Raw genomic sequence first — 22407 nt, forward strand, 5'->3', positions numbered from 1 at the left:
GTTTTGAGAAGGAGTTTGTAAGTTATTATTTATTTTATGGGAAGCCATGATAGGGACTTCACCAGGGTTGGAGTCTGCACTCTCTTGGATGAGTGGAGGAGAATTTTGGCAGCAGTATTTAACACTGTGAACAACTGTGAAGGGGAGAGATGGGAGTTAGGAAGGCCAGTAAGTAGAAGGTTACAGTAGTCTAGTCAGGATAGGATGAGAGTATGCATCCTTATGAAAGAAAGATTTTGATCATATTGCATAATAAAAAGTGACAGATTTTTTTATATGATAAAAGAAGTAAAAGGCGGAGTCAAAGATTACCCTCAAACAATGTCATGAGCTGGTAGGGCTAACAAGCAGGCCATCAATAATGTTAGTAAAAGGGGGACTAGGACCATGTATAGGTAAAAATATGATTGAGTTTTTGTTAGGTTGAGTTTGAGTTGTCGTTGGTTCATCCAGTTGGAGATTGCTAGGATGCAGTAACAGATTTGGGTCTTAGTATCAGGTTTTAATGAAGGGGTTTATTTGGATATCAACAAAATTAAGACTTCAGTTAAGACTTCAAAATAATATTCATGGTCTTTACATTTCCAATGTAATTATGAGAGGTTATTTCAGGCAAAAAACTATGGGGAGAAAGGGAAGGAACTTTCCTAGGGTACAACAAACTAAACGGAGGGGAACTTTTTAATAGAGCAATATGTTATCGTGCATTCTTTTGGACTTGATGATCAATGGTTTATTGTTTCTAATCCTTGGGGTCCTGTCCATTGGCACCTCAACATGATTTCTCCCTATATCATTTGATTTGTAGTTAGGGCTGATATAGAACCTAAGCTTTGAGACTCAATGGTGAATCTTGTTGGGTTTATAGAGAGGCAAAGTTTAAGACTAGAGAACTTCATGAGAGAAGGTTTGTAGACTGTAATGAATGGGAATGATCAGCAATCTCTCTAAAGTGAAGTTTAAACATGTTAGTGCTTGTAAATAAAGGATAATACATTTAAAAAAAACAAAATGTGGGGGTGTCATGCTTTCTAGAAATGGTGCCACATTTTCAAGAATTCATAGTTTGCAAATGTTTTTTTGGCATTTTTAATTTCTATGGGGTTATTTATCAAAGTCCAAATGGCAAAAACTCGAAAAATGTGAGTTTTTTTTAACTATAAAATCACAATTTTTTTGAATTTTTCAGAATTTATTATACCCCGAGGCTGCAAAACGTCTGAATCCAAAAATCCGGCATCTCAGACCTGCCGAGGTTTTATATAAGGTCTTTGTCCTATATGGAAGTTTCTGTGGTCTGCTCTGGAATTACCCTGAAAATATGACTATTTTGGGCTTTTCAGGCAAAAATCCGAAAAAATCATACGATTCAGGAAAAATCAAGATAAATCGTGCAATACTATTTTTTCACAAACGGATAAATTCGTGTTTTTTTTAATAATAAATCCGGTAAACTCATGGATTCTAGTTTGGTTGGACTTTTTTAATTTAAAAACTCAGAAATATTTAGATTTTGATAAATAACTCCATAGTGTTACTAGCCCCTTAAAGGGATCTGAAGCTCTGCATTCCATGTATAGGCAGCTTCTTGGACCACTCACCCATTTGTAGTTATCCAGCAAAGAGTATTTTCCACTCAACACTCTCTGAATTTCTAAAAACTGTCTGAATTTTGGAGTAGGCTCCTGGCTAGTATTATGTTCTTGCCAAATATTTCCTTTTCTTTCTTTGCTCTGACAAAACAGACAGTAAGCTGAATGTACAAATGCACAGGGAGCAATGTACTATATAGAGCTGTCTAGCAAAAAGTCAACTTCTGAATTCAGCCAAGCAGATGGTACGAAATGGCAGGTTAACTTTTTATGAATTAACGTGAATTGATCGGTAGAAACCCCACAGCATAAATGTTACATCCACAAGAATCACCTGCAGGATATTCGAATGCTTCACTAAATAAATGCAAAAAAGCAAAAATATCGTGTCTGTTTTACTAAATACACTAACATATCAATTTGAATTTCTTTTTTGTAACTTATAATTACAATAAAAATAAGTCATTTGTGCGCTTAAGTACACATTTGGTTTCTAGTAAAACCTTACAATTCAGAGGCAATTCAGTTGTGTTTTAGGTTCTTGAGACCTCAAATTATAAAGAACAAAAACATAATTAAAGGAAGTGGTAGTATTGGAAATTGTACAAAAACATTCAATTTTGTTCTATTTTAATTATAAGAAGTCTTTGTCTTGACAATTCTTTTTTTTAACCAGTCATTACCACTCACCTTACTCATTTAAAGGAGAACTAAAGCCTAAGTAAAGAAGGTAAAAATCTGGATAGCTTATTATTACATAATAAGCTATCCAGAGTGGGTATGAGATATTTACTACTTTTCTAGTAACCCATAGCAACCAATCAGCAGGTAGTTGTAATTGTTCAACTGTATCTTGTTGTTTGCTATAGATTACTAGAGATGGGCAAATTTTGTGCCCAACACCATAGAAGCAAATGCAAATAATTGTTCTCAAACTGTGAGAATAGCCTCCTTGTGAAATTTGGCTTGATAACATGGAAGAACACCAGCACACCCATAACTCTTCTATCCCGTGACCCAGTGCTCAACTTGGAAAGTTTGCACCCTCACAAACAATGTATATCAAGGGGTCCCCAACCATTTTTACCCATGAGCTACATTCAAATGTAAAAAGAGTTGGGGAGCAACACAAGTATAAAACAAAAGTTCCCGGGGTGCCAAATAAGGGCAGCAATTGACTATTTGGTAGCCCCAATGGGGACAGGAAGCCTACAGGAGACTCTGTTTGGCAGACTATCTGGTTTATATACAACCAAAACTTGCCTTCAAGCCTGGAATTCAAAAATAAGCACCTGCTTTGAGGCAAGGGGTTGGTGAGTAACACGTTGCACACAAAACCACTGGTTGGGGATAACATGTTATCTGCAAGGACCCTAGACACAATATGCCATAGAACCTTAAAGTGATATTTATGGAGAAGGTCTACTCAATCTCCTAAATACTACTGGAAGCTCAACTTATACAGTAGACCAGATAGGTTGTGATTTTGAATGAACACTTATCTTCTCAGTGGACATACGTAGTCTCCATAAGAGTTATGGGTGACCCTGACCAAATGCTGTACCTAAAAAGGGCAAATTGAACTGGAACATTCCAAAAACCGCTGGCCAAAAACAGGAAGGTAAAAAGGGGAACCTGGTAGAGGGAAAAATAGTGGTTTGGTCCCCTGGAGGGAAGTTTCGACACATTTTATAGATGGGGTAAAGGGGGTAACAACTTTAGTCACTTGATGGTGCTTAAAATATTGTTTAGACTTTTGTCTCTTTTTGCATTGGGACATACTGTACTAGGGTCATTTTAATCAGGGGCGAAGTGACCTGCTTTCATATTTTTGGAGTGTGGTAGAAATGCTACCATATTTTTGGAGTGTGGTAGATTGACCTCAGGGCCCCAGCACTAGTGATGAGAGAATCTGTCCCATTTCGCTTCACCAAAAAAAAAAAATTGCAAAAATTTGCAATTTGCAAATTTGCCCCTTGAAGTCAATTGGTGTCAATTTTTTTCCCACAACAATTTTTGCTGTGCGTTAAAGTCAATCTGCATTAAAGTCAATGGGTGGTTTTTTTTCTCTGCAACTTCTGCGGCAAATTTTTGTTGCAGATTCGAGAAAAAATTTGCAGATGGCGAAATGAGGAATTTCAACGCAAATTCATGGCAGGCGAAAACATTCGGCCATCACAACCCAGCACTAAAACTTTGACTTTAATACTTCGCCAGCTTAAACCTGCCGAAGTGCTATGTGCTATGTTAGCCTATGGGGACCTTCCAGAGCATATTTCTAAGTTTTTGGGTTTCAAAGGAAAATCGTACGATCGTACGATAAAATCATGAGAATCGTACGATTCGAAGTACGATCGGAGTATGATCGTACGATGAATAAAATCCTCCGACTTAGAATTCGAATGTAGGAGGATTCTATTCGATGGTAGAATTTCGAAGTATTTTCCACTTCGAAATTCGACCCTTGATAAATGTGACACTGTATTTTGTAGGATGGAAAGGAAATAATTGGAAGTTGATGAATCTCACTGAATAACGAATCTTTGCATAAACATTATACATTATTAATGAAGCCATGGGATACAAGTGGGCAGCATTTAATGTTTCCTGAATCCGGCTCAGAGTTTAAAGCAAGAGTTTATAATTCTAACACAACTTCAATGAGAATTTTTATGTTGCAGACCAAAGTCAGATAAAAAGCGTCTCGCCACATTAACGCATGCACTTCGGCAATATTAATTATTAGCTGCCCTGTCAATCACAATTTCCAAAGGAGCCGTTTTCATGTTGTTTCCTTTTCTTCCAGTTGTGAGGTAATTATATGGTCTAGAAACTTTAATTTAATTATACGGCCTAGAAAATTGATTTTTTTTTTTTTTCCCTTTCCCCGACATCTTGGGTAACAAAATATTTCCAATGAGCTTCCTGTTTAATGCGGTTGAAAATGTATTTTATTCCAGCCAGAAAAGAACTTTTAATTTATGATGAAAATGTTTATTAAGGAAGTTTGCTTTTTCATCCGACTGCATCATTATGCAAACACTGTGCTTTTACTGCACCGAGAGCCTAACTAGAACATGCAAAAATATATAAACTCCCCATCATTTGCAAATCCTGACAGCTTTAAATATAATCAGGAACTGTCAGACTGATGAATATTTAATTCTTCTGGGGGAACGTATTTGTTTTAAAACCTAAATCAACTTTAATTTAGCACAAAAAGGTGTGGACTTTGTTTCTTTCTTTGTTTTAAATATTTCATTGGCATATACAGGTATGGGATTCATTATTCAGAAATCAGTTATCCAGAAAGCTCCAGATTACGGAAAGGACATCTCCCATAGACTCCATTTCATTCAAATAATCCAAATTTTAAAAAAACTGATTTCCTTTTTCTGTGTAATAATAAAACAGTAGCTTGTACATGATCCCAACTAGGGATGTAGCGAACTGTTCGCCCGCGAACTAGTCCGCGCGAACTTCGACCGTTCGCGTCCGCCGAATGTTCGCGAAAGTTTGGGAACGTTCGCATTTTGAGTTCGCGTTCGATCGTTCGACCATTCGACCATTCGAATTCCTTCGACCGCTAAAAATCGAACGATTTCCATTCGTTCGAACGATTTTAAGCATTCGATCGAATGAAAAGCATTCGATCGAATGGCTTCGATCGTTCGATTCGAATGAAAATCCTTCGATCGAACGATTAAAATCCTTCGATCGTTCGAATCGAACGATTTTAGCGGGTGTTCGAAGTTCGCGAACTGTTCGCGAACGTTCGCATTTTTTGCCGGTGTTCGCGAACGGCGTTCGCGAACACCAAATCGGCAGTTCGCTACATCCCTAATCCCAACTAAGAAATAATTAATCCGTATTGGAAGCAAAACTAGTTAACAGTAGGGGGTACATTATTTCTAGTATAATAGCTGCCTTCTGTTGGGAAAGTCTCATCACAAATGATTTTTCTCAGATTTTGCCAAATCTTTGTGTAGCACCTATTTGGCTGTATTTAGACAAATACCCACTAGTATGAAGAGCATTGGCTACATGCGACTTACACAACAGGGTCAGGGCCTTCGCCAAGTGGAAGCTTCCCCTTTAAGGTGTAGTAGAACTACATAACACAGGCTATTGTATATAAAAGATAGGAATTGGATGCCAGGAAGTTCTTTGGTGCAAATAACAGATGGGATTTATTAGCAAGTATTATTGCATTGCGTTATTATTTATAATGCAAGTGACCACAGGTTTACTCACACAGGACTTAAAGCAGGTGTAGCATATAACAAAGGAGGGAGGATAGCATAAGATGATACAGCACAATGAAGACTGTCACTCCCCTAAGGCATAGTAGTCAAGTGTACATCAATTCCCAGAAGACAGATATACCTCTGTGGGGATTGGGATCACCAAGGGAGTAGTTAGGGAGATGAAGTCTAAAGCCTTACACCCTATCCACTGAGTCCCTGCACTAAAGGCAAACAAGAAGCCTTTGGGAAGCTACTTCCTGCTACTATCCTTGATGGAGCACACAGCTGCTCATGCTACATAAAGCTGACTATCTCACTCTCCTAGTGAGTCTATTAAAGATCTGCCCTAATGATAGCTAACCTAGTTCACAGGGTTTCCTGGTCCCTGACTTAATCACCAAAGGTACAGGTCCCTTTGGGGTAAATGGCTTTACTGGGGCCTTGGTGATCCCAGGCTTAATGGGAAACACCCAGCAGCACAGACACCAGGAGCCAAAGAGGAAGAGGCCACTCCCTACACAACACTTTATAGGAGTGTGGCATGAAGTGGTATTACACCCTTTGACCAATAACTAATGGTGTACTGTGTGAACTGTTACAGGGGCTTAATCCAATAATAATAGATATAGGTTCGTCCCTACATTTGCATAACTCTTTAAAAGTTGTATTTGTTGGCGCACTGTTTAGCCGACCACACAAGGACTAATTCTTCTATAAACTTATAATTAGTGATGAGTGAATTTATTCGGCAGGCTTGAATTTGCGACGAATTTGCGCGTTTCGCTGCCGGCGAATAAATTTGCGAATTTGCTGGACAAATCCGCAGCGTCGAAAATGTTGACGTCGCTGATGGTTCCAATGCTGGTTTCAAAGTGACTTTAATGGGCGCTGGCATCAACTTTGACACTGGTGACTTGTCGCCGTCAGCAAAATCGCCATATTGCTAATTTTTCACCAGTTTTGCAAATTTTTCTAGAAATTTGCAACATTCAAGGCGAAGCAAAACGGGACAAATTCGCCCATCACTACTTATAATAGTCTGAATCACTGGACTGCAGTTAATGGTGGGAAAGAAGGGTTAGTGGATAATTAACCACCCACTGCTCTATCAAGGTTAGGCCGATCCACAGATATGGCTGGCCAACCCTATGCCCTTAGGAATTCATATAGTACAAAGCTATGGTAACATTTATAGGCGGGGGATTGGGAATAGTCACTTTGGCAATAGCAAATACATACTCTTAGTCCATAGGGACCAACTGCAATCCATATACAGTGGTCTGTGCCACTGATTTCATCTCCCAACAAGCACACAAAGATAATCGCAGGTCAAAAATAAAACCAAAGAGCTAAACTGACCACCTTTATGGTAAGATGTGCATAATTTCCTCAGTTATATCATCTATCTATGAGCCCCTATAAAATCTTCGGCTCTGAAATGAGTGACTGAGTCTGTGGAATCCTGTAGAGACTCAGAGCCAGGGTAACTGCTTGACATGCCAGGATGAAGATGTAAGTCATGGCCTGCACTGTATAATTCAGGGTTTATAAATACTTTCCCTCGCACTGTTTTCCTCTGCTGTCAGGTCCCGTCAGTCGGTGGAAATGTTTTTTTGAGATGAAAGCAAAGAGGAACACGTATCTGTCATAGCCCAGAAATGTACAGCAAAACCTTTTCACCTGATATAAAAGATATAACTGCAGGCCCCTGTGAATACAAGGCTGGTATTTTGGGCTCCTACGCATTTAATGTGCATTTGACCTTTGCCTTAATGGCATTTAAGCAAATTTAAAGGGATAGTTCAACTTGAAATCAGCAGTATCATAGAGTAGCTCCATCAATAACTTACTAAAATACCTTTAAACATTTAAATCCCTTAAAACACCCTTCTCTATTCTGTTACATCTCACTCATTTAGTGATAGTTTGGCTTTCAGGCCAGTGATTGGCACAGCAGTACAGTGATCAGCAGATTACTCCAAGACTCCCCAAAAAATATGGCACAGCCACCCAATAAAACATATGCATTTTATAACAAATACTCTAGCAAGTGTTTATAACTGAGTCATTTCTGCAGTACTCAACATAAGATGCTTGATAAACACAACACTGATCTTCTAACCTTGTTATTTTAACCATGAATGTTCCAGCGGACCAGATATTTATGTGCTGATCATTTCCCTTCTGAAAACTGTTGTAACACTAATATCAAGTACTAATGGAATATGAAGAGTAGAATGTCTACAAAGATTATGGTTTCTTCTGTTTTTGCCCTTGAAGAGATGTACAAGTAGAACGATTATTCATAAGGGCTGATTAGGACTGCAGAATGGTATGTCCTGATTCCTAGAGGGTTATTTATCTGATTGAGTTTTTTTTACTATACAATCTGAATTTTTAGTGGAAAAAAACCCTCAACTTTTCAGAATTTATTAAACCCAGAAGGTGTTCAAAGTCCGAATAAAAAAGTACTCCAACTTCATGTAGAAGTCAATTGGAGAAGTCCTGAAGATATCCTGATCTGTGCTGGATTTCATACAATAATCTGAAGATTTTTTGGCAAAAATCTGAAAATATTGGAGTTTTTTGATGGCAAATCTGAAAAATTTGTACGATTCTAATTTTTTCATGATTTTATTAAGTTTTTTCACCACACAGGAAATTTTTCACCACACAGGAGACAAAAAACAGTGCAGATTTGGTTGGACTATTTTACTGATAATTATCATAAATTTTGGGAGTTTGATAATTAATCCCCCTAGACATGCCATACGTGTCCAGACCCTCAGAAAGTATGGTTGAATGGTATATGTTAAATGATGTTAAAGGTTAAACATAAGAAGGCTGTTTCGACAGTTTTCCCTGCAAATAAATGAGCAATCAGTTTCATTCTTCCGATTCCAGCGGCCCTTCAATCAAGCAAGGTAGTTGAAGGAAATGGTAGTCATTCGACAAATTGACTTGCGGAATGATTTTCCGGCTTTAAGCCTGAAAACCGAGTTAAAATAGGCTGCGCCCGCATGTGTGATCAGTGTTGTGAGATGTGATTGTATTGTAAAAACAAAAAAGTGATTAAGTTCTTCATGCAAACAAAAAATGTTCAACATCCAGAAATTCAACAGATGACTCCGATGGAAAGATTGTATAACTTTTTTGGAATGATTTAAAAAATAATCTCTTTCTGGTGCAATATTCACAGAATCAACATGCCTGTATGTTTAAAATGTACCCAGACTATACATCTTTCTATACAGTTAAGCTTCAAATCACTATATTAAGAATATTGATGCGTTATCTTTTATTGATATAATGGAATCAAATTACACAAAATTTTTCAACATTTTTTCATAGAGTTATTTACTGCCTTAGGTCCCTATTGTATTTACTGCATGTTTCTGTATGAGTGTGGAGGAAACCAGAGTACCCAGAGGAATCCCATGTAACCAAGGGAACAAACAAAAGCCAATAGTAGAAGTCAGCCAAGATCCAGAGCAACTAATTCTGGAACAAAATCCTACTATCTCAACTTGAATTGACTTCCCTGTAATCTGCAAAGTCAAAGTAGATGCTCAGTTTCCGTATTCAGCATAGTTGCAAGTTTGTTGGGGTTTATCTGTGTTTCTAGTCATTATATGCAAAGCCAGAGAATCCAATGAACCCAATGTTTGATGGGAGGATAGCCCTCCTCATTTGTATGCATAGTTGTATAAATTCTGGGAAGAAAGCCCCTGTAAAAAAATGTCCATGCTCATGGAACATCCTATAACCAGAGCCTATTCTGGCTTTGAACTAAAATCAATTGGGTGGGCTGAAAGTACTTTTCAAGTATCATTCATTGATGTCAACTGACTTCATCTCTTAGGACTAGGGATGGGCGAATTTGACCCGTTTCGCCAAAAATACCCCGTCAGCGAAATGTCGTTGACGCCTATTAAAGACTATGGGCGTCAAAAAAATGTTGTCGTGTGGCAAAATTATTTTTGACGTGAGTCTTTACTAGTCTATGGGTGTCATTTTTGCAGCGAAACAAGGCAAAAAAATTCACCCATCCCTACTTAGGACTTTTTTGAATCCTTATTTCATGTTACCATATAGTGTGAAGAACAGTGTTGGATTGGGCTGGAAGGACACAGGAAACTTGCTGTCCCACCTGGCCCATACCCTCTCCTCGTCCCCGGCTGGACCATATGACAGTTGTCCATGCCTACATCACATGCACAGAGGTGGGGCTGGGAGCAATGCGAGGTTGAGCACTTTAGTCCTCATGTAAGGCCCTGACAGTCACCCTCCCAAAGGGCACTGGATGCACCAGTCCAACCCTGGTGAAGAATCATTAGCATCCTCATGGCATGTGTTAGTTGATGTCTCCGGAGTATCCAGGAAAATGGTATAAAAAATGGGGTTGATTTCTAGAATCCTTACGGATTTCTGTACATATGTATGAGACCAGCAAAGAAAACATCTGATTTACATTTTCTTCATTTATTACATCCTATTTGTAAATAGGCAATTCTGTTATGTCATTTTTATTGTACTGGGAGGCAAAGGGTAATTATGTGAAAAAGGTTTGTGTTGAGGGCATAATAGAAATTCATTAAACAGAAACTGGTTTCAGTGGTGATGAATGGGCACGAGTGTCATATGGCGATGACAGTAATTACTACAGTAATTTCAGCACATGATTTTGTTGGGACTCATATAATTTACATACTCATTTGCTTTGCTTTAGGAGAGACTATGAGAATGGCCTCATCGGAGTTTGCAGATGACCCTTGCTCCTCTGTGAAACGTGGTACCATGGTGAGGGCGGCCCGTGCGCTCCTTTCTGCTGTCACCCGACTGCTCATCTTGGCAGACATGGCTGATGTCATGAGGCTCTTAACTCATCTAAAAATTGTAAGTATACAATATCACATCTGTTTTTGTATACAAAATAATGTAGGGGACACAGGGGCCCTAGACTGTTATTTGTTGCATGTTTAATACAATCCTTAGTCTTATCCCTATTGTAACAATCCAGCTTTTATTAGTATCATCCCTCCCAAATTCAAAATTGAAGAATTGCCATTTGGACACCCCTAATTTATGTCATTCACAAAATCAAACAAAGTTTGCTACAGTTCTATCGACCTTTCAAATATTTGTATTTTCTTTGAAAGCATTTCAGAGGAGGGAGCTATTTCCTTGTTTTTTTTGCACTGTTAACTACTCAAGTGCCTTTCATGTAACCTTTGGATTAGGAATGCTAACCAAACATGAGCTTCTGTCATCTAATGGATAATGTAGAACATTGCTTTGGACCTACACTCAAATACTCGGCAAAGCAATAGCTCTTCTGGAATGCCATGGACATGACATGGTGTAGACAGGGCTGCTTTAAGTTGCCATTGGGTCCAGGACAAATATGTGATGGGTGAGCACCCTTCAGTCACCCCAAAATATGTGTGGCAATAGTACCCTCAAGTATGTGAAATTGAATACACTAAGACAGCCAATAATGACACTTTACAAAGGGGTCCTTGTGCATCAACTCAATACAAACAGCCATGGGAGCTGATAAACCAGAATGACAAAATGAGTGTCAAGAAATAAAAGGTGTCAATTTCAATTGTATATATATTAATTAAAATTAGTGGTCTGCCATATTTGGAGGATAATTCAGTTAAAGTTTATAGCAGTTGAAGGGTCTGTTTATTCCTGTTCTCATTGGCCCTCAGTAAAGTCCTGGATGTTGGTGGGACTTTGATCTGCTTTTTGCATTAGAAAAATGCATTCTGGTAAATTTTAGATTACTTTTCCTTGGGGGTTTGTTTGGTTTTGTTCTGGTGACCAAAATGTCTACCATTTACATCTGGATCTTCATCATCTGCACCATTCGCAAACTTTAAGGAGTTAATATTTATTTGTGGAAAGTGGTCTGAATAAGCTGCTGATTTCTTCTTAAGTAGATCATTTTCATTGTGATGTAAAGAATTTATTGCAGGGCAAAACACTTAAACTTCCACTTTATTAGGAGAGTTAATAAACCCAAGTATGCTATTGGGAAATCTAATTAAAGTAATTACTCTTGTAAACTTACCTTTGGATCAATATGTTTTTTTTTTTCCCTACTCGTTTTCTCCAGTATAGAAACTGATACAGGACAAGCCAAAGCCAACACCTGACAATGCCCATAGGAGAAACACTGCTACAACACAACATACTGTATAAGTGTAATATAAATATGCTTGTATTTACGAATGCATAAAACTTTGTGTAGGCATTCAGCTCAGAAGAAGAACAAGCTGATATGCAGTAATTGAAAGAGATTTAGGATCAGATTCACAAGGAATTTTACAGTTACAGACCAGAATATACCATAGAAGGCCATGTCAAGGTCAAGAAGGCCATGTGCATTGAAGGGCAGGTCAAGAAGGCCACATTCTTAGAAATGAACCCCCTGAATATCATTTCTAATAACCCACAACTTGAATTACCTTAGTCCTTCTTATTCTATACTTGTTGACTCTCCTTGACTCTCCTTAAGGCAGGTCATTAGAACATTTCAGAGCCTATCATTAATCAGCTCAGGCGCTGTTTGATTCTTCCCCCTCTAACATGAGATCCAGTTTAATTGTTGCTGCACAGAAGTCAATAGTGATAAAAAATACGGGGCTCCAATTTTAGAAAAGTCTTGAAAAATCTATGGCTATGACACTAAAATAGTCAGAAAAAAACTGGAGTCAATACAAATTGGCCTCACCATATATTTTTCTAGAGCAATACAGAGTGTTAACTACTTTGATTACATAATAACTATAGAGAAAATTGTGCTGTGGGGATCAGTGATCCCCAACCAGTGGTTCACAAGCAACATGCTGCTCACCAACATCTTGGCTATTGCTCCCAAAGCAGGTGCTTATTTTTGAAAGCATAAAAACCAGTTATACTGTCAAACAGAGCCTCCTGTAGGCTGCCAGTCCACCTAGGGGCTACCAAATAGCCAATCACAGCCCTTATTTGGCACCCTACTAACATTTTAAATGCTTGTGTTGCTTCCAAACTCTTTTTACATTTGAATGTGACGCATGGGTTAAAAGGTTGGGGGACCCTGTTTTCTATTATTATATACATTATAAATATAGTTAGGAAGTGCATGTCTGTCCATTAATCTATATAGGTATGTATCTTCTCCAGAAATGACTCTAGGGAGGGTGAAATAAAATCAAAATCACCTTTGCCTCTTAATATTTCAATCAGGCCAATATAAAAAGAAAATAATATGATAAATCAAGTTGTAGAGCTTACAAAGAGTTAAAGATCTTGCACTTCCACGGCACATCATTAAAAATAAATAGAACCCAAAAGGCCAAAATACCTTCCACTTCTTCTGCCCTGACAGTTTTAGAGAAGCCGTTAATTTTCAGCGGTGAATGTATTAGTGGCATGGAAATTACTGTACTATTAGTAGCATTTAAAATGTACTTTGGCTTCATTAACCCTGCCAAGATCTTGCTGGCACTTTCAAGTAAGTATTTTCTGTTCCTTTCATGTGCGTATTTATTGGGAAATATAAGATGCAAACAAGTTATAATTACTCATATGGCTCCCAGTGAGATAAGATAATCAACTGTCGCTTGCACTGAATTACTGTATGGGTTGTAGTAGTGCCCTTGGCATCTACCTTGTTTGGCTTCATCTAAATATCAAAATACATTGTTCCTGTATTGGATGAGCAGTATAGAAAAAAAAAGATAATGAAGGGTAGGCTGGGGGCCATGTTGTAACGATGTAGGAAGACATGACAGCTGTTTTGTCTACTTCTGCTCCTTTTCATCTTTCTTGCACATATATGTCACAAGGACAATAACTGGGAGTTCTAGGTAATGACTCCTACTTGAGCGTTAGTCGGTTTAGAAGAAGTTCTTAAAAAACATATCTAGTAATCTCTTCAGTTCTTGACATCATAGGGATAGGCAGACAGGAGATATGCTTTCAAATGAAGCCAAGGCAACCAAATGGGAGCCAAGGTCTAGACTCCTTCCCCTATACCTGGCTGTTTGATTGGTTAATTTACATTTTCCAGGGCTATAGACTAAAACGTGCAGCACCTGCATGCAGTTTGCCAGTTTCCCAATGGGTAGGATCCTAAGACAGGTGGTCAGCCATGGATGAGGACATTGTAAATAAGGCTTTATACCATGACTCAGGGTTGGCTTTCTCAGTGGATATATTGGCATCTACTGCTTGGTGTTTATTGTACAGATGGTCCTCTGAATGAGGACCATGTTGGCCAGTTCATGGTGCATCGAAGATGAGAAAGGGAAGAAGAACCACACTCATAGGTTTCTCTTCTTTTTCCATTGTTACAATCATTTGTGCACTGTCCATGAACAACTGAATAAATAGAATGGCGGCAAAAACTAGTGTGGCCCCTCGTGCGCTCTCAGCTCAACTGATGGAGAGCGTAGGATAATGATCGCTGTATATGAAGTGGTTAAAATTATAGGAATAATAATCGTATTACTTTCAATTGATCTTATTAAATCAAACTACTTTGCTATAAGCTTTTACCATAATTAAAACAATATATCTAATATTAGCATATTAATATAGCTGTGAAGCTCCCCCTTGAGAAATACTGTAGGTGGGCAGTTTGATTGACTCTTCTCAGATTTATCCTCTTCAAAAAATAGTTTTTCAGAGACACAGTCATGTAGATGAGTGAACACAGTGAGTTTTGCACAGAAGGAAACTGAACTCTTTGGGGAATACGCACTATAAAAAGTAACAAGAGGCAGAAAAACATCCAAAATTAGAATTGGTGCTGAAAATCCAGATGTACAACAATAATACACAGGCAATTTTGATCATAAAGATAATTATATCAACTATTGCAAATTGTTTTTTTAAAAATTGAGGGCAAATATACACTCAAATTTCCCAGCATGACTGTGCTTTGCAAAATATATTCTATTGGAATATATTTAGTTCCCTCCTATGAAAAAAATGAAATACCATTTTGAGTCTTAATATAGATGCAAGCTCCCATGTCCACCCATGCAGGCAAATATCCATACTGGCATAGGCATGTTATGTCTCCTTATAAAGTAGTAGTTACTGGTCTTCTCCTGCTGACTTGTGTTTAATACAGACAATATATTAGGTGCATTGCAGAGTAATATTTATGCTGACATAGTTTAAAGGAGAACCAAACCCTTTTTATTAAAATCCCCTACCCCCTACCCTACATAGACCCCCCCTCCCTGCTCCCCCAGCCTAGGTGTTAGCCTGGGTAAATGCCCCCAAACTTTTTACTTACCCCTCGTTGCAGATTCAGGGCATCAGAGTTCACGGGCGCCATCTTCTTCTCTTCGGTAATATTCGGGTCTTCTTCTGGCGCTTCTGCAATTTCCGTTGTTTTCGGCGCGCCGCTCTCTTCCCGAAGATTACCGAAGAGAAGAAGATGGCGTCTGTGATCTCTGATGCCCTTAATCTGCAACGAGGGGTAAGTAAAAAGTTAGGGGCATTTACCCTAGGCTGAGAGGAGCAGGGAGGGGGTCTATGTAGGGTAGGGGGGTAGGGGATTTTAATAAAAAGGGGTTGGTTCTCCTTTAAGGTACAGTTTCACTGTACTGTCAAGGCTGCAACAAAGTGTTGGAGAAAAGGGTGTGCTAATAGCCAAAGAACGTATCTTCATTTTCCTATGCCCTGGAACTCTATAGATGAGTAGACATTGCCTGTGGTCAAAAAATAATTGCTCCTGTGAAAGCATGGAGTTCTTTTTACATTAAAGAGAGCAAACCAAAAATAAATGAACTGCTAAGACATTTTCTTGCTAAGATAATTAGGAATTAGTGGATTAAAAAGTATATTACATGTAACTAAATGATACTCCGCATGGCTTCTGGTTCATGGCGACACCAGTTTTAACACTTCAATCAAAATTGGATACAGTACATCAAAGTAGAAGAAGTTTTAGTGGCAACTTGGCACATTTCATAGGTGTTATAGAAGCAACAGAGAATTGGAGAGATCAACGTTCTGATTTAGTGATTAGTAAAATAAATAAATGAATCTGTGAAAGCAACCTGTGTATCCACAACGAGTTTTGCGGCAACACTTCAGTTTGGATTTATGTGTGAGGGGGGTAACGGAACTCCCATTAAAACATGAGGTTATTTTATTAAGGAAAATGGCTCAGCAAGGTATTGTTTAACTGAGAACTCCAGAAAACCAGATACGAATTAGGGGGCAAACATGGGGCTGAAATGAAGTTCAGGGGGAAATCACAGGGGCAAAATCCCTTACTACTTTCATGTTATGTTTTCTTGCTCTATAGCAGTGATCCCTAACCATTTTCTAAGTCTTTACACATCGAAGTAAAATCGTTCGATCGTACGCTAAAATCGTTCGAAACGCTTGATTTTACTTCAATCATTCGATGGCCAAATTCGGTGAAAAATACTTTGACTTCGATATTCGAATTCAAGTATTTTAATTCAATGGTCGAATTTCGAAGTATTTTACACTTCGAAATTTGATCCATGATAAATCTGCCCCCTAGTCTCTATCCCTAGATATTAGGTTTCTATCTAGTGCTACCAATATCTAGTGCTACCAATATCTAGTGCTACCAATCCCTATTTCTGTAGGGAAATCAGAGCAGACAGTAACCCTTCCAACACTTTCCTCTTGTCTCTATATATTAGGTACCTATCTAGTGTTACCAATCCCTATTTCTGTAGGGAAATGAGAGAGAGCAGACAGTAACCCTTCCAACACTTTCCTCTTGTCTCTATATATTAGGTAAATATCTAGTGCTACCAATCCCTATTTCTGTAGGGAAATGAGAGAGAGCAGACAGTAACCCTCCCAACACTTTCCTCTTGTCTCTATATATTAGGTACCTATCTAGTGCTACCAATCCCTATTTCTGTAGGGAAATGAGAGAGAGCAGACAGTAACCCTTCCAACACTTTCCTCTTGTCTCTTTATATTAGGTACCTATCTAGTGCTACCAATCGCTATTTCCATAGGGGCAATGAGAGCAGAGCAGACAGTAACCCTTCCATCGCTTCTCTCTTGTCTCGCTCCCTATATATTAGGTACCTATCTAGTGCTACCAGTCCCAATCACATAGAAAGAGTAAAGATAAAGAGAAGTAAGGAGATAGGGTCTATGATGGTCAATTTGGGGGAACCAGTCCAAAACTGAAGACCATATCAGAAAGACCAACCCTAGGTTTAGAGAGCAAAATTCCCACAGACTGCCCAAGATTATCCAGAAAGAGTCTTCTTCAATGTACTGCCTAGAGACTTCCGAGCCATACAGTATTACAATTAATTCAGAATTTTCTATTGAGAAGACATAGGAGAATAAAAAGAAAAATTTGGAGAGCCTCCTGCATAAGTAGAAATCACAGTTAATTAATTTCTGAATTTCTCTGATGACTTCTACTTTCTGCCCCCTGCTGTACAAGTAAATTATTAAGAAGTTTAATTGGAGGAGCGAGTTCTACCTTCTGTTATTATTAGTAAACGATGAGAACAAAACTGATTTATTTTTGATCATGCAGCCGCTAAATTTACAGAATCGTTCCAACCCAAGTGAATGGAATAATATTAAATACAATTATTTAGATCTGCAATGTATTCCCCTTTTGCAGGTAATAAATATATATATATATATATATTTTTCTCTTAACTGAGAACAGAAAATATATTGTTTTTCTATGAGGAATAATCACAGCCTTTTACTGCTCTGTTATTTGTTCTGGCTTGAAACGCGTGTTGTATCCCAAGGAGTCAGGGGTTTATTATGAAGATGACAGATGCAATGCCCATTTCTTTATGATTTATGACTGCTTAGTCTCAAACTGAAAGAAAATTCTGGTGCTAGACTTTTAATTACACGGAATATAAAAACCAAAACAAAAGCCGCAGAGCTTTTATGTGTGTGTGAAAGTTGTAGGCAAATATATATATACTGTATATATGTATGGATAACATGATCGTATCGGTTAAATAAGGGTCAAGAGGTAATATTGTTGATAATGCCCACCCCAAAGGAAATTTAATTTCACAAACAAAGAGTGAGCAGAGTAGCATCCACACTAGGGATCCAATGAATCCAATATTTTAGGATTCAGCTGAATCCCAAATCCTTCATGAAAGATTATAAATATTTAGAATTAGCCAAATGTGAATCGAGTTGAAAAGGGGAGAATTCCCTAACAAAATCCTGGAAGTTATCCCACTGATCCCCCTAACAAGAGGCACAAACTTAAAGGCGATACATTTGGAAAAATCAAATGTCGCCTAATGAAAGATATTCTAATTTGAGGTAATTTTCGAATATACATGAATAAGAGATTTTCTGTGGTTTTAAGGTTATTTGTAAATGTAATTACTACTGAAAGCAGCATGTGTTATCCCTTTCTGTCTCTTGTCAGCTGATCCATGAAGAAGCATGCTCAGCTGATACATTGGGGCAAATTCACCAGGCGTAGTTTCGCCAGCGCTCCGCAAATTCACTAAAATCCAGTACAGTAGAGAAGGGAGTGGTGGAAGAGGAGCAAACTGAGCATGCTCATGCCCAGGGCAATGAGGTTAAGCTGAAGGCTGGAAGTCTGATACAGAAGCCCATGAGTACACAATAGAAGGAAAGAAATGCAGTGTTTCTTTTGACAGGGGACTCAGAGCAGCATTACTTTGGGGGTTTACTGGTATATTTAGATGGACCTTTCTGTTAAGGCTTACTTAGTTTTAACCTTTCCTTCTCCTTTAAATAAAATATACTATAACCCTGGTACCTACTGTGTGTTTGCTGCAGAGGCTTGAATATAGAGTTATGTTAATAAGCTGTTGTGGAGTCATGGGGGCAGTCATTAAAGTTGAAATAGGGTTATAGGGAACATATAAATGAATAGGCTGTGCACAATACTTTGGTTGTATTACTTAATCGAAGAGTATGCCTTTATGACTTCTAAGAATGCTCGATGTTGCGTTATCAGGGGGAAATGTCCATATCCTTACAACGAATATGAATTATGTGCTTCGGAATCCTAAGAGAATTAGATGGCTGCAAACACATCAACACTATGAACCCATGGCAATCTGTTCACAAACTACAGTTTGCTGGCAAATCACAAGGGAAGCTCTGTTGAAGGCAAAGCAAATCAATTTGAATTGATTTCCCCATCAGTATGAATTTTCCCAATTCGTATTGAATTAATTTTTTTCTAGAGCAGTTCCATTGCCCCCAATAAAGGGTTTTACCAACAACTGAAATTCTATATAGTTAATTGATCATTTTTTGATGGCTTAAATTACTTTTGGTTTATTATGATTGAAGGGTTGGGTAGGACTCAATACATTTCAGATTCAAGACCCGGTTCTTGAATCTGCAGAACTATACACAAGCAATAGTTCCATCTTCCCATTATGATTAACTTCGCCACCCAGTAAGTAAAACTACCCTAAAGAATAAAATTGTGTTGAAAATTTTACATTCAAGTTAAAGTCCTTCTAAAACCCATACAAAAATAATCCAGAGGATGACAACAAAGCATCCAACACGGGACAAACAACCTCAGTGGTGGAGAATTTCACTGAGGAAAGCTAAAGTCCCCCGATGAGGTACCACCTTGACCTCACTGAATGAGACACCAGCCTGACCTCATTTCAAGATCATGGATTATTGTTTAACATCATAACAATATAATTTTTATCTTGCAAGAAAGTTTCCAACCACTTCTGAACCAACTCCGCTGCTCTTCCTGCTGGTTGAAGTGGAGGGTTGCTTAATTTAGGGTACATTTGGCTCTGATTATAGTAGAATATGTAGAGTATATGAATTATTAGAAATGAATATGATATGATAATACCTGAATGAAACCTTAGAGCTAAGTATACGTTAGATGACTATGAGAGAACATTCTAGATGTTTGCCAACATTTTGTGATCTCATAGTATTAAAGCGGTGTTGTGAAATGTGTTAGGGCAAACCCAACCATGAGAAAACAATGAGACAATGAATGATATGGATATAGGTGCTGTAATTAATTTATGCCAATGCCCCCAATCATTATTTCAAAATACATGTGAACTACCTTCCACGCTTTTCATGATGTCATTATCTCAAAACTTTTTCCTAGTGGCCTCTACAAGGTGGAACAGGGAACTTTCCAGCTCTGTTGCTAAAAGCTCTTTAGATACTACAGATGACAAATAATCCCTGGTGATTCAGATACAAACAGCTACTCTATGGGGGTTATTTATCAAAGTCCGAATTTATCTCAATATTTTCTGCTACAAACTCAGATCAAATCCGCTCTGTTTTTTTTTACACTTATTTATTATTGCATTTTCCCGGAAATTTGCTTTGAGTCAAGTCAAGAGTGAGTTTATTTTCATTTCATCTATATACGTTTGTACATTACACAGTGAAACTAAAGAACGTTCCTCTAGGCTAGGACCATGGTGCTACACAACACAACATAGATGTACCGGACAACAGACAAAAAGTGCAAGTTCAAAAATATGCAACTCCTGCTGGAATTAATTAGATTTTCACTATTTTTTCGGATTTTTCATCCGATTTTCAAAATTTTTCAACCTCAAACTCTTGATTTCTTATGCTTTTTGCCCGAAAACCCCGAAAGATTTGTATTATTGCACGAAACCCAGCGCACATAAAAAAAATCATTGGGACTTCTCCCGTTGACTTATATGCAACCTCGACAGGTCTGAGATGCCGGATTTTCAGATTCGGACTTTTCCATCCTCGGGGTTTAATAAATTCTGAAAAAATTGTGATTTTTTTTTCACTAAAAAATCTGATTTTATACTAAAAAACACAATTTTTTCAGGTTGTTGGCATTCTGAGTTTAGTAAATATTCCCCTATATACAGCAATTAGATGCGACAGGTGCTGGGGATAGTGGTGGCTAACTTGAACTGGGGGTTTCTGATATGTAGTCCCGAAATATTCCTATATAAATATAGAAATTGAGACACCGAACATTACTTACTGCTTGTACCGGTAACTATAAACATTCTGATGTTATGCTTTACTGGATCTCAGGCAAATGAAAAGCTGAATAATGAGCAATAACAAAATGGAACGTGGTTTAACTTAGAAATCCCAACAGCGTTTCTGCAAACCATGGGTTCTTTTGTATATTTTTTTTCTCTCTAAAACAGGCAGCTCTACTGTAGGTGAACTAATATTTGCCATTTTCTACTGCCATCTCATGGCAGACTTACATATAGCAGCAGTGGTTTTAAAGAGGAAATATCAAAAAATAATGTGTAACTATTTGGTTCATGGACGTAAGAAATGTAAAAAATATAAGAAGTGCCATGTTTTGTAATGTTTTTTGCAATAAAAACATCAGGTGATAAGTAGAGGTGGCGCTCTAAGGAGGTGGGGTGTTAAAGAAGAAACAATGTACCTCTTCTCCTTCTTAGCTTTTATACTGATATTGGGAGTATAGTATAGTTCTAGTGAAGGGCTGGCAAACAGCGGCTCCCTATATATATTGATGGTACTGAAGAAGAATAGTAGAAGCACTCCAAGGAAACTACTTCTACAGCTGAGAGTAAAACAAAGCTTTTATTTCACAATAGCCTAGGAATACGTATCATCTAGATACGAAACGCATCAGGCTTTGTTGGTTTTAATGATGTGAAATAAAAGCTTAATTTTCCTCTCCGCTGAGGTGTTTCCATGGAGTGCTTATACTATTCTTGAGGTTTTGCTCACCCTAAAGCTACAGGTTTGGGATGAGGCACCGGGAAACCAAAAGGATCTGATGAGTGACCTTTGGCTAGAAGGCCTATCTTGAAGTGATTTACTGTTGTTTTGTTTCAAGCAATAGCCTGGGATATTTACACCCAGGCTCACCATATACTCAGGTTAGTCTTTGTTTATAATGATTATATGACTGATTTCTGTGTATCTTCTATATAAGGGCAACATATACTGGGCAATTGTAATTGAACTATATAACCATAAGAGTCACCAAGTATCAAAAATGAAAGGCTACCTCTAGGTATAATACTAATCATCCCCCTGTCTGGCCAATTTAAGAATACACATCAGAAGTATGAAAAGGTCAACATACGGCAACTGCTTGTTTCCTGGTCATGGTCAGTTGCAGCCAAGCATGTTCTCCGAGGTCTTTGTAATAGGGGTTCCACACAGATTGCAATGGCTGGGTAGTATGTGTAACACAATTTGCCAAAAAATGAAATTACCATGACAACAGAACTCTAGTCTAGACAGACAATGAGTGGCGGCTGGTTAGTTGGGTGACAGTAAGATCTTCAAAATACACCTGGGAGCTAGTGATGGGCGAATTTATTCACCAGGCGCGAATTCGAGGCAAATTTGCACAATTCGCCGCCAGCAAATAAATTCGCAAAACGCACGCGAAAATCCGCGGCAAAAATTCGCCGGCGTCAAATTTTTTTTTCGAAAAAACGGACGCCGGCGTCAAAAACGGGCGTCGGCATCAAAAACGGACGTCGGCGTCAAAAAAACAGGCGCCAGCGTCAAAAACGAGACGCCGGCGCCATTTCGCA

At 38.2% G+C, this 22407-nt stretch overlaps 1 protein-coding gene across 6 annotated transcripts in view; it reads left to right on the plus strand.

The window, feature by feature from the left end:
- The window catches only part of LOC108706501 (catenin alpha-2), a 922761-nt gene that overhangs the window by 167549 nt on the left and 732805 nt on the right, over window positions 1–22407 (plus strand). For all 6 annotated transcript variants that reach the window (XM_041579366.1, XM_018242985.2, XM_018242984.2 and 3 more), the window contains exon 4: window positions 10569–10735. In XM_041579366.1, the coding sequence (XP_041435300.1) occupies window positions 10569–10735 (167 nt within the window). The remainder of the gene's footprint in view (window positions 1–10568; window positions 10736–22407) is intronic.

The sequence above is a fragment of the Xenopus laevis genome, chromosome 1S (assembly GCF_017654675.1).
Source record: "Xenopus laevis strain J_2021 chromosome 1S, Xenopus_laevis_v10.1, whole genome shotgun sequence".
Classification (NCBI taxonomy): domain Eukaryota; kingdom Metazoa; phylum Chordata; class Amphibia; order Anura; family Pipidae; genus Xenopus; species Xenopus laevis.